The sequence below is a fragment of the Solanum tuberosum genome, unplaced genomic scaffold, assembly GCF_000226075.1.
Source record: "Solanum tuberosum cultivar DM 1-3 516 R44 unplaced genomic scaffold, SolTub_3.0 scf00304, whole genome shotgun sequence".
NCBI classification, from domain to species: domain Eukaryota; kingdom Viridiplantae; phylum Streptophyta; class Magnoliopsida; order Solanales; family Solanaceae; genus Solanum; species Solanum tuberosum.
In genome coordinates this window covers 489,210-500,778 of record NW_006239227.1, presented here as the reverse complement: position 1 = coordinate 500,778, position 11,569 = coordinate 489,210, and the positions used below count along the sequence as shown (strand labels likewise).

The window sequence follows — 11,569 nt, the reverse complement described above, 5'->3', positions numbered from 1 at the left end:
AAGTTATTTGTATTTTTATATACATCAGTTTATTGTATTTTTACATACATTTCAGAGAGTTATGTTGTATCCTTGCATACACAGAGTTTTCAGCATGTTTTTAAACAGTTGTTTCTTTATATTGCACTTATTTTAAATTGCTTTATATTGAAATGAGTTCAATCATATTGAGTTGAGTATCCAGAGTTGAGTACCCAGAGTTGAATAACATATCTTTGAGTTGAGTATCTTATCCTTGAGTACTTTTGAGTTGAGTAAGTTTGAGTATCCTTGAGTATTCCTTGAGTTGAGTAAAGTTTGAGAAGAGGTAAGTATGTTCCTTTTATCAAGTTTCAAGCTTATGTTTATGTTTTAGAATTCCCCTTACATGCTCGTACATTCCACATACTGAGTCATTTGGCCTGCATCTTTTCATGTATGCAGACACAGGTATTCAGGATCATCAACAGAAGATTCGTTGATACATCCGAGAGTTCGAGTGTGCTATGGTGAGCCTCCTTATTTCCGGATGATTTCATTTACTTTTCAGTTTAGTCAGGATGTCGTGGGTCTTGTCCCGACTTCCATCTTTATCAGTTAGAGGCTTCATAGATAGTCAGTATAGTTGAGAAGTCTGTATTATTCATTTATTTTATTAAATGTTTTAAAGACTTAAGTTGCCTATTTTATGGCGAGTTGAATATATTATTTTATTCAGAGTTAATATTTTAAGTTAAAGCTTGGTATTTGAGTTATTGATTTTATTCAGTTTTTATGTTTTGTATGCTTGAATCAGTTTTTCGCTTGTAGTCAGCCAGGATGAGGGTTCGCTTGGGGACCAGCAGTGGTTCTCGAGTGCCGGCCACGTCCAGGGTGTAGGCTCGGGTCGTGACACAAATTCTCATCCTTCTACCGATGTGGGACATCTTAACATTCCCCGCACGCCCAGACCTCAACTGGACTTCTAAATGGGGGTCCATCATCGGTGAACAACAAATTGGAATGGGCCTGGCTCTGATACTATGTAAAGATATAACACTTGGGCCTAACTCAACCCCAAAAGCTAGCTCTTGAGGGGAGGTTTGTCCAAGTCCATATAAGCAGACCAAATTCTCATCCTTCTACCAATAACGTTTAGTACTTTCATATCTCCCTTTCTTGGTGCATCAGATGGCCCTTTTTGGGGTGGGAGAGGGATGGACTGTGAGGCAGTTGTTGTTTCCATATTCAGACTACAACAACAACATATCCAATGTAAACCCACAAGTGTGGTCACGGAGGGTGGTGTGTATGCAGCCTTACCCCTACCTTGTGAAGGGAGATAGGTTGTTTCCGATATCAAGTAAAACACATCAAAAACCAAGCATATGTAGCCAGTCCCTAATACTTAATAAATCAAGCATAACAGATCCGATGTGCTTCAAGACCGCAAAAGCGCCATAATATTTTGGTGCAAGCTTATGATAGGCATGACTAGCCAGAGTTTTTTGGCGATATGGATGTAGATGTAACCATACATAAGATCCTCGAGAAAATTCCACATCGCGATGTCCTTTATCATAAACTGTTTTCATCTTGTGTTGCGCCTGTTAGAGCTTAGCTCGAATATCCTGTAAGGCAACATCTCGGTCTATTAATGTCTGGTCTACTGCATCAACTTGAGATGAACAGTCATGTACGATTGCAACCAGGGAGGCTCACAGTCATAAACAACTTGAAATGGAGATGCGTGAAGTGCTGAATGGTAAGAAGTGTAGTAGCAAAATTCAGCCCAGGGAATCCATTCTACCCATTTCGTAGGACGATCACCCACCAAGCATTGCAAATACATCTTGATCGTGCGATTAACAACCTCAGTTTGACCATACAATTGTGGATGAAGCAGGTGAAAAGTTTAATCCACATAAACGAAACAATCCTTTCCAGAACGTAGTAGTGAAGAGGGCATCTCGATCACAGACTATTGACTTTGGTATACCATGCGAACGAACAATATTCATAAAGAAAATCCTTGCTACAGAAGATGCATTATATGGATGAGCAAGAGAAATAAAATGTGCATATTTTGAGAACATGTCCACGACCACCAATAACACTATTTTACATCCTGATTCTGGAAGGCCATCTATAAAATCCATTGAGATATCTGACCAGATTTGATTAGGTAGTTGTAAAGGTTGTAACCTTCCTGCTGGACTCAAATTAACAGTCTTATTACGCTGGCAAACTGAACAGCCAGCAATGTAATCCTTGATAGTTGTCTTCACTCTTCATGGCTGGCCAATAGAAATCCTTGTGAATACATTGCATGGTCTTCTGAACACCTTCATGTGTGCTATAATGAATCCGTACAAGATGGAACTTACCAATGGTGAGCTTGGCAAGAGATAGACCGTGTCTTTGAAGAATAATAGCCCATAATAAAACATCTAATCGCCATCCTTCTCTCCCTGTTCAATTTTAACTTGAAGTTCCACAATTGGTGACTGCTCGACTTCTGCTCAGACTTCCTCAAATATCAAAATTTCTGGCTGAGAAGTAACAAATAACATATATCTTCAGCCTCTTCTTGCCGCGATAATGCATCTCAAACAGTATTCAATCGCCCAGCCTTGTATTCCACCGGAAAATCAAGCCTCATCAGCTTGCTAAGCCGATGTTGTTGAGGAGAAGTAGTAAGGCATTGATCTAACAAGTATCTAAAGCTGTGGTGATCCATTCGAATAATAAAGGCTCGATCCAAGAAATAAGGCCTTCAATGTTGAACTACCTTTGTCAAGCCTATCAATTCATGTTCATAAGATGGAAGTTTCAAGTGTCGGTCAGCTATCTTACGACTAAAATAAGAAATTGGATGTCCTTGTTGTCTAAGGTTTGCTCCTATTCCAACACCCGAAGCATCAAACTCAACAACAAAGTCTTCTTCAAAGTTTGGCAACTGTAACACCAGGGAAGCAACTAATGCCTTTTTAAGAGCATTAAAAGAAGCAAGTGCATCATCGTTCTACTTGAAAGAATGTCGCTTAAACATACTTGCTAAGGGACAACAATCAGACCATAATTCTGGTTGAATTTACAGTAATATGCTGCCAATCCTAAGAATCCATGCAACACTGATGTTGATTGCGGTTGAGGCCAGTCTACCACGGCCTCAATTTTGCTAACATCAGCTGACATTTAGATTTTTTTAAAATAAAGGCAATGAGCTTGCAGCAAACTCAAAGATGATTCACATATGTGAAAAATGTTCCTCCCAGGTCTTGCCAAACACGAGAATGTCATAAAAGAATACAAGTACAAATGACGTAAGTACTTCCGAAATACCTCATTCATGATCATTGCTTGAAAGGTAGAAGGAGCATTAGTCAATTAGAATGGCATGACAAGGAACTCAAAATGACCATGATGTGTTCTGAAAGTCATCTTCTCAACATCCATAGAATCCATCCGGACTTGATAATAGCTAGAGTGATGATCAAGCTTGGTGAAAAATTGTGTTCCACGCAATTCTTAAAGTAATTCCTCCACTATTGGAAAATGAAAATTTTCTTTTATTGTTTTGGCATTTAGCTCCCTATAATTCATGCAAAAGCACCATGTTTCATCACGTTTCCAGACTAGCAGTATAGGTGATGAGAATGGAGAACGACGGGTCGAATAATGCCTTGCTGAAGCATTTGATCACACTGTTTCTCAATCTCATTTTTTCTGAAAGTGGGGGTAGAGATAGGGACAAACTACCACCAGACCAGTTCCTGGTAGTAAACATATGTGATGGTCCAAGAACGCATATGAGGCATACCTACAGGTTCTTGGAATAGGCCACTGAATCTGGCTAATACCTTCTCGAGCTCACTTTTTTTAGAATCCCGTAAAAGATGTAGGTTTGCCTAAAATAATTGTTGTCCATGTAAAATAATCTGCTTCCCTTTTACTTGAAAGCTCATGGTCAATACGGCGAAATCCCACAAGATAGCCCTAGTGTTTGCAGCCACTTGATACCTAGGACAATATCAAAAGCATCCAAAGGAATCGCATATAAATCAACACTGAAGGAATGGTTAGCTACACAAAACTGCACTGTTGTGCAAAGGCCTAAATAGGAAATCTTCTCGCCATTTCCCACTGATGCATAGAGATTTCCTCAATGTTAAATAGGCAAGTTTAAACGTTGGCCCGCCGTTGAGCTAATAGAATTGTTTGTACTGTTGAATCTGCTAAGCTAAGCAACAACTTCTCATCAATTACAACTTGCCACTGCATATTATTCAAGTCGTTTGTCAGTAATAGCATGGAGTGAGATAGTAGACTCTCCACTATCCGTAGTTATGCTCTTCAGATTCCCCATCCTCTATTTCCCACCAAAATAACGTTTTTCACTGATCATCTTGAACATAAGGATCATCACAGTTGTAGCCAGTGTTTTGGACGGCGAAAGGCGATAAAAGGCGACAAGGGTCTGCCTCGCCACAAGGCGAGGCGAGCGGCGAGGCACTTGCCTTTTTGAAGTGCGGCACCATTTAATACCAAAAAATTAAAATATTTAATTGCATATGTAAATAATCAAACAATAACATATTAGCAATTTTTTCAATTCAAAAACTAAAAATAGATGGTACATACTAAAACTAGAACTTGAATGAGAAAAAATAGAACAAAAGTCAAAAGAAAGGTAGAAGTGACTCTAAAGTCTGATGAGAAGAAGAAGAAGAAGAAGAAGGAAAAAGAACAGAGGAAGAAGAAATACTGAAGAAGAAAAGAAGAAATATGTATTGGTTAGACTTTGAAGTCGCCGGAAAAGTTTGGCTAGTTGCCGGAGGAGTCTAGTCGAAAACCCTAAAATTACCTTTTAACTTTTCAAACCCTAAATTGGTCGCCTTTTTTTAAGAAAATACAAAAGGTGACGCCTTTCTAGCCTTTCTCGCCTCTTGCCTTTTGTTGTCATGGCGTCGCCTTTTGAAGATCGCCTCACCACAAAGGTAAAAGGCGATGAAAGGTCGCCTCGCCTCGCCTCTTGCCATTGGCGACGAGGCGATCGCCTTTCACAACACTGGTTGTAGCACAACCCCTTTGCACTTCAGGCAGCCATTTTGGTGCCAGTTAACTTTTTTTTTTTTTTTTTGATAAGCTAACTTTGTATTCACAAAAAAAATCATCAAGTAACAACTGAGGAGGCGGGATTTACAACCCCATAGGACATCCTGATAACCAAAAACCCAAAAAAGAACTTTACAATTGTCCTATGAAGTCCACTAGACTTACTACCTCCCCCACCATATCCTGTTTACACCAAAAATACAGCAAACTCAGACTCCTCATCTTGATCTTCTGAATGCTGCTAGCTTGCCCGTCATGGGATCTTTCATTCCTTTCCTTCCAAAGTGTCCACCAGATGCAAGTTGTAATATATTTCCACCAGGCCTCTTTTGATCTGCTTTTTCTGCTCATTCCTTCCCAGTGTTTCAGCATGTCTAAAGGAGTTTCTGGCATTACCCAGCTAACTCCAAGTATACATAAGAACATGTGCCACAGATTTACAGCTGTTTTGCAATGTAGGAATAAGTGGATGTTAATCTCTGCCTCTTTATCACACATATAACACCTTGAGCAAATCTGTATACCTCTTCTCTGTAACCTTTCGTGAGTTAAACATGGTTTTCTGATCACCAGCCATGAGAAACATGACACCTTTAGTGGAATTGTGATCTTCCAAATTAGCTTCCATGGCCACTCCATTCTCATTCTCCGGTTATGATTCATATTCCAGTAGCAGGATTTCACTGTGAAACTCCCTTTGTTGTGCAGCTTCCATATTGGACTGTCAGGTCCTTCTGTGACACCTGGGAATGGGTTCAGCACCTGCAACAGCCCAGCTACTCTACTAATCTCCCAGTCATTTAGAGCCCTTCTGAAAATCAGGTCCCACCCTTGAGGAGTCCATACCTGTGCCACTGTAGCCATCTGTTGTAGACTTAAAATAAATAGATCTGGGAATAAGGTTTTCAAGTCCCTATCCCCTATCCAAATCTCATTCCAAAAATCAGTTTTAACCCCATCTCCAATTTTGAATGATATATTGGAGGCGAAAGAAGGCCATAGTCTTCTGATAGTTTTCCAAACAGAGCACCCAAAAACACCTGTTACTTCATCAGTGATCCAATTATTTTGAAGACCATATTTACATGAGATGAATCTTCTCCATAATGCCAAATCTTCAATACAGAACCTCCTAAGCCACTTTTTCAACAAACTAACATTCTGTACTTCCAACTTTTTTATCCCCATACCCCATTGTATTTTGTTGAGGGTCACCTCATCCCATTTGACTAGGTTATACCCAAGCCTCTCTTTGTTCCCCTGCCACAAGAAGACTCTCCTTAGTTTGTTGATTTTCTTCTCTATGTTTCCTGGGATTGGGAATAGGCTCATCATGTAAGTTGGGAGGGTAACCATTACTGACTTTATGAGAGTTAATCTGCCTCCCATAGATAGGTATTGGCTCTTCCATCTTGTCAGCTTTCTCTCACTTCTTTCCAACACTTCACTCCATACTTTCACTTCTTTATTTTTTGCACCAAGAGGCATTCCAAGATATTTTGTTGGTAAGGAATCCATTTGGCATCCTAGGTTCTCAGCCAGTATCTGCATATTGGTAACTTAGTTAACAGGTTACAAGCAACTCTTATGCCAGTTAACATGTAAACCTGAGATGCCCTCAAAAATGGCTAGGATGGCCCTCAAGTGCCTGATTTGCATTACTTCAGCTTCACAGAATACCAAGGAATCATCTGCATATAACAGATGTGTGATTTCCATAGTATTTCTCCTGTTAGCATTTGCAGGGAAGCCTCTTATCCACCACCCATTCTCACTTGCTCTTCTGATCATAGAATTGAGGCCTTCCATTGCTAAGATGAATAGGAAGGGTGATAATGGATCACCTTACCTTAGACCTCTTTGTGATTGGAAGAAACCTTCTGGACTACCGTTGATGATAAGAGAGAATTTCACGGTAGTTATACAAGTTTTGATCCAGTTTGTCCATTTGTTCCCAAAGCCCATGTCTCTCAGAATTTTTAGAAGGAATGACCAGTTGGCATGGTCATAGGCCTTTTCAATATCAAGTTTACATAGGACTCCAACTAGCTTCTGCTTCACCCTACTGTCCACCAATTCATTGGCCAATAATGCTGCATTCATGATCTGTCTTCCTTTCAAGAATGCCATTTGGTGTTCATCTACCAATTCCCCCATGACAGTCTTCATTCTTTCTGTAAGGAGCTTAAAAGCAGTCAACTTTTTCACAAAAGGATTAAAAGCAGTTACCTTAGCACTCGGAGTTACTGTTGTAGCAGCAGCTCTTGCCCTAAAGTTTGAGGTTAAACTATATCCCCTTTGTGTGTTAGAAGAAATTTCGTATCTTCTTCTCAATTGCTCTCTCCAAACTCATTGCTTCGACTAGGTTAGATGGTTTATGCAATTCAACATCGAGACGAATCAAATCAACTAATCCTGCTGTAAACATATCTACTTGTCGGTGTATACGTACAGCTGATGCACGAGCCAACATGTTTTGGAAGTTCCTCTGATAATCTTCAACATAACTAGTTTGTCTCAAGTTGATCAATTCCCCTAGGGGATTGCTTTTCATTATTGGGGCAAAACAAAGAGTATAATATTCTTTGAAGACACACCATGTTAAATTGGGTTCCCCTTGTTCCAGTTGATAAACCCACAATTGCGTCTTCCCTACCATGTGAAAAGAAGCTAAGCCTACTTTTTCTTGGTTGGTTGTGCGTTGGTTAGTGAAGAATTTTTCACAATGGTGAAGCCAAATAAGAGGATCTTCACTTCCATCATATGTAGGAAAGTCTAATTTAGTGTATCTTGTTGTAGTCATCAGTACCAAAGTTATTGTTGTTGTTTCTTCCTCCTAGTTCACCAGTGTTACTGGTTCGTTGGACAGAAGCAGCATTATTGTCTCCAACTTGTGCAGATTAACGTTTCAATTGCACGTGTCCTGGTGCAGATTAACATTTCAATTCGTTGCGATAGTTGCTGGAATTTGGAATCCATCCTTTCTTCTACAACTACTATTTTCTTCGGTTTGAGTTTGGGCTTCCTATAGAAGACTTTTTGACTTTGTTTCTAAGGTATTTTTGTCCATGGTGACAAGCTCTGCTACCAAATTGTTGAGGTTGCTAAGTTACCAAGTTCAAAAAAAAATTGTTAAGGTTGCTAATTTTGGATCAGAGTTGGACGATTAACTGGAAAGTCAGGCCCAATAGTTAGGCCAAGCCCTTGTTCTTGTTCTTTGACCTGCCTATGATTGCTGAATTTTGCACTTCATTCGGGGAACTGCAAACCTGGGAACTCATTTGAGAAAGTTCTGAAGCTCTGTGACTTGATAAAATCCAACTTGTTTTATTAATAACGTCAACTCTGTTAAATAGAGGTTTACAGTACCAAAAGTCCTAACAAACTAGAAATGACAAAAGTCCTATAAAACTGAATTAACAAGAGTCCTAATCCACTCAGAGAAGTTTTATTCGACTAACAAAAATATTAATCATCATCTGTCCTAATAAATTCACATCTAGAATATTGTTTCCCGATAAACGCATCAATAATAGACTAGGATATAGTAAATTGGAATCTGGATCTTACTAGACTGAGGAGGAGAGCACTCATCATTGATAAAAGCTTACGATTTCGATCAGAAAACTCAGCCACACCTGCAATATAAATTATTAAAAAAAATTAGTAATACATTAGGCAGTTTGATGCAACAACCAAACCCCTTGTATTGAGTATTCTAAATTTATGTTCCAGACTATGTTTTGAGATATATAGGTCGTTATTGTTAATTATTACTTGGTTGGATGGTTTAGGACGAGACCCAAGGGATTCAGATAAGTTGAAAACTTAAACCAGGTGTAGAACTGTTTCTGATGTATCTGGTGCAATACCAAAATTGCGGATTTGAGTTTGTTGACCAATGGTTGGCTTTTTGGGTCACCTTGGCTTTACCAAGGTTTATTTTCAATAACTGAGTCCAATGGGTTTGTCCAACCACATTGAAACCATTGTATAGATCAGAGTCGTCTCGAGGAGATTGGATGGGGTAAAACAGTTTTGGAGCACTTAGCTTATCTGGAACCTCGTAAGTACAGATTTTGACCTCTAAGAGTTTTTTCCCCAAAGAATAAGCATACTATTTATCTTGAGCTACACGTTATGTATGTGTATATGAAGTGACAAGCATATACAGAAGAACTAGGATATTATACTGGGTTGATAGAATAAATGCTATGATTTATGTGCATGATATGAGACATGCTTAATTTGGTCGTTTCTGCATATTGTATATGCTAGAACTGTGTTATGACTAATATGAATATTTTGATACTCTGTGGTTGGGGCTTAGGCCTGTGTTGCAGTTACGTATTTCGGATACATATTTGGTTATGAAGTTTACGTTTGTTTGGTGATTTGCTTATGTTAGCCTTAATGCTATTGAGGTTGAATGATTTAGATATAACTGATTTCGGTTCGCACAGCAAGGGGGAAGTCAGGTGTCAGTCACCGATCCTACAGATTTTGGGTCGTGACTACTTCATATCACATATCCAATACATTATTAAATGGTATGGAGTTTCTCAACGGGAAGTCTAATTCTAGCAATGAGACACTTCATGCATTCAAATACTAGATGTTAAAAGATCAAGTTTTGCAATTTGAAGTCAATTAAGATTATGTATCTATTGTTTAACACAACTTATATCATCAATGGTGAGGCAATACTTCAATCGAAGTGATTTTCAGCATAAAGAAACAAAGTAGAATGGTAACTATGATCTCAGGCCCTGTAGACTGAGTTTGACCAACAACCAGAGAAAAAGAGTGCCAAAAACCTTAACCTGTGCATGTCAGATGGGCTTGGAGCCTTGGACAGGGAAACAGCCTAGGTCCTTCCCTCTCCTAATCCGGCTGCCTCGTGTAATTACATTAATGATCTTTTTACATACCCTTCACAAGCTCTTGTAAGGAAGAGGAAAGTCAAATTCCCTAGTATAAACAGCTAAACGATTATAACCAATAGTTCAGAGCACTTAGGATGGTGGTCCAGATTGGGCATTAACGCATTCATGTGAAAAGGCAGGTTTGAAACCATTCAAGCTATGAGATAGTTCAGATACAACATCTAACTTTTTCGATTAGTGCAGATCACTTACCCTTGAAACATTCTCGTAAAGCCTGTAAAGGGAGGAAAACAAGGGAGAAAAGAGAAGGCATTAATCAGTCGTAGAAACTTCAAAGGTACAAGAAGAAAAAGAAACATCTTGATGCTATCTATTAAATGAAGTCTGTCCAAATGAAATGTTTTAGGTTGGATACTCCAGATATATCTTGGTGTAAAATAGTTCCAACTAAATGTTTTCTTATCACAACCCAAAAAGAAAATCCTTCAATAAATGAATGAGATAGAAACTTTTCAGTTATCTCTGCCCTTCTGTTTAGACTTGGGCCTTTTGAGCAATTAAACCAAATATGGAGGATGGCTTCAATTCAAGCAAGTTATATGTACTTTTCAAGACTGATTAATATTTTTAGTACCAGGAAAAGAAGCTTGAAGATAACAAGATGACTCTTAGCAATCCTTATGGATCTTCTGCTTTACAAAAGAAAGATGATTCCGTGCACCATTGGGGTGTACTTGTTCAACAAAGCATTGTGTGACCTCAGGGCAAGTATCAACTTGATGCCCCTTGTGATTTTCAAAAAGTTGGGTCTAGGAGACCCTAAACCCACTTCGATGAGGTTGCTGTTAAACAATGGAAGGTAATGACGAGCCATAGTAACTTCTACAAGCCATATAATTGAGTCATGGAAAAGTTCAAAGAAGTTGAGCTCCAGTACTTGGTTGACGAGATGACATGATGGTTCATACAAAGCTCTACGGGTCGTACAACATAACCGTAGAAAATCCCAAAGTTAAGTGGAGGAGCTGCTGTCTCACAGAAGTTTCCTACGAACCGTAGGAATTACTTAGGATTGAACGGTACGAATGATTGCCTAGCCAAATTTTCCTAGATTTTCTTTTCCTACTTAGGATTTTGATTTCTTTAAATATTAGTTGTATTTTTCATTTTTTAGTGTGTTAGACAATTGGATACTTTTATTTTGGCTTTTCAGAATTAACTTGGGAACACTTTGTCCATTTAATTCTTGAAGTTTTGGTTTTTAATATAGCTTTTGTTCATCAATTTAAGATTCCAAACTTAAATTACTCGCATTGTAAGTTCATGATTTATTTTAACCAACTTATTATGAATTGTGATTATAAAAGCATGAGTAGCTAAATCCACAACTAGGGTTGTGGGAACCAAGAGTAATTAACAATGTAGACCTAATAATTAAGTAATCCTTAAATAGTGTTTATGCATGTATTGTTGATCTCTTCGTTTTGATTACTTTTTAACGGTACGCAATGTTAGAACTCATCTTATTCATACTTGCCCGACCAAAAAAGTAACAAATGGGAATACAGATTAAACAACAGAGATAGCATTGATAATCCGCTATCTAA

The 11,569-nt window shown here is 38.5% G+C and overlaps 1 protein-coding gene across 1 annotated transcript in view; it reads right to left on the bottom strand.

Annotated features, from left to right (window-relative positions):
* LOC102583020 (probable sodium/metabolite cotransporter BASS4, chloroplastic) overlaps positions 1 to 11,569 on the bottom strand; it is a 48,665-nt gene that overhangs the window by 8,824 nt on the left and 28,272 nt on the right. The window contains exons 9-10 of the mRNA XM_006359666.2: positions 10,215 to 10,236; positions 8,647 to 8,714 (exon numbers count right to left, since the gene is read on the bottom strand). Coding sequence (XP_006359728.1) covers positions 8,647 to 8,714; positions 10,215 to 10,236 — 90 coding nt within the window. The remainder of the gene's footprint in view (positions 1 to 8,646; positions 8,715 to 10,214; positions 10,237 to 11,569) is intronic.